Source organism: Frankliniella occidentalis, unplaced genomic scaffold (assembly GCF_000697945.3).
Source record: "Frankliniella occidentalis isolate FOCC.00 unplaced genomic scaffold, Focc_3.1 Scaffold296, whole genome shotgun sequence".
Taxonomy (NCBI): Eukaryota; Metazoa; Arthropoda; class Insecta; order Thysanoptera; family Thripidae; genus Frankliniella; species Frankliniella occidentalis.
In genome coordinates, this window is record NW_026267422.1 from 69,507 (window position 1) to 70,723 (window position 1,217).

Sequence of the window (1,217 nt, forward strand, 5' to 3'; positions counted from 1 at the left end):
GGCGTTTAATAAATAGGTAGGTACGTCCTCGACGAACGTTTTGCGTAACAGGCTTCGCGATATCGAGCGAGACACTGTCACGCTGCTACGCCCCTCTGTACCTAGGCTGGCGAGGACCATTCAGTTTGTGATTTTAATAACAATAATATATGTGTTATTTTTAAAAGCCAGGCCTCTTCCTCACGCCATTCTCGAAATATCGATACATTCACACCTAGAAAAACTCTTTGGCCACTGGAGTGTAGTGCGCTTTGCTGCGCTCAGCCAATGAAAGTTGAAAACAAGCTCACTAGGAGCTACGTTTAAAGGGAGTCAGAAATGGCTCAGCCGCAGTCAGACAGAAACGGTAAAAGCAAACTCTTTCAAAGGCTCACCACAAATACAAGTAGAAGCGGCGACATGGCGAATCTTGGCACGGTCATCTTGAGGACACCAAGACCACAGACTGACACATACACAAACACACACAGACACACACACACTTGTTACTCCAGAGAGGTTAATCCAAAAGTGGCGGTGAGGGCGGCACAGGCAGGCAGACGACGCGACTCGACGCGACACGACACGACTCGGCACGGCTGCGGCGTGCCGGTGGGCTGGGGCGGGACTAGCGCTCCGCTCTGCTCCAACACGCTCTGAGCACTGCAGACTGAGGCCCGGCCGGGCCGGGCGGCCCGGCCCGCCGCAGCGCAGCGGGGGACGCGCGGCCAGAGCCGCCGGGCCCGGCGGGAGGGACGGGAGCTTCGGGGGCTTCGGCCAGCAAGCCACCGGGGAATCATTTTAGGGACAAGAACAAAACACACGCTTTACAACAAACTGGATCGCAAAGCCGACCACGGGCTCTGCTCCCGGGCCGATCTGGAGATCGCCAACTAGGAGGGGGCGGCGGGATGAGAAACTTGGGCTGCGTTTCGGGCGCGCTTGCTTCCGGCCTTGTTCCGGCCGCACATCGCTCTCGGTGTGGTGGACGCTACTCATTTCTCACATTGTTAAAATCTTTTCCGGGGAGCACAGAGCAAGAGCCAAGGTGGCGGCCTCAGTTTCAGACGCCTGAGACCGCCACTCACTCGGGGCAAGTTTCCCTGCGGGACGACGGCGGCGCGCGCGGCGACGGCAGCCAAAAGTAGGTACACTCCACTCAGCACCACCTTGGTGCGCACACCACCTATATGGGGTACCGCGTAAGCTATTGCAATGAATCTGTTACTTCAGAAAAA

At 56.9% G+C, this 1,217-nt stretch overlaps 1 protein-coding gene across 3 annotated transcripts in view; it reads right to left on the bottom strand.

Moving 5' to 3' along the window:
* Nucleotides 1-1,217, bottom strand: part of LOC113202537 (uncharacterized) — an 81,538-nt gene that overhangs the window by 43,541 nt on the left and 36,780 nt on the right. For 2 of the 3 annotated variants that reach the window (XM_026416800.2, XM_052273731.1), the window contains exon 1: nt 375-669. The exons of the other annotated variant lie outside the window; for it this stretch is intronic. In XM_026416800.2, the coding sequence (XP_026272585.1) occupies nt 375-422 (48 nt within the window). In that variant the 5' untranslated portion in view covers nt 423-669. Of the gene's footprint in view, nt 1-374; nt 670-1,217 lie in introns of those variants that run through there. 3 annotated transcript variants of the gene reach the window in all.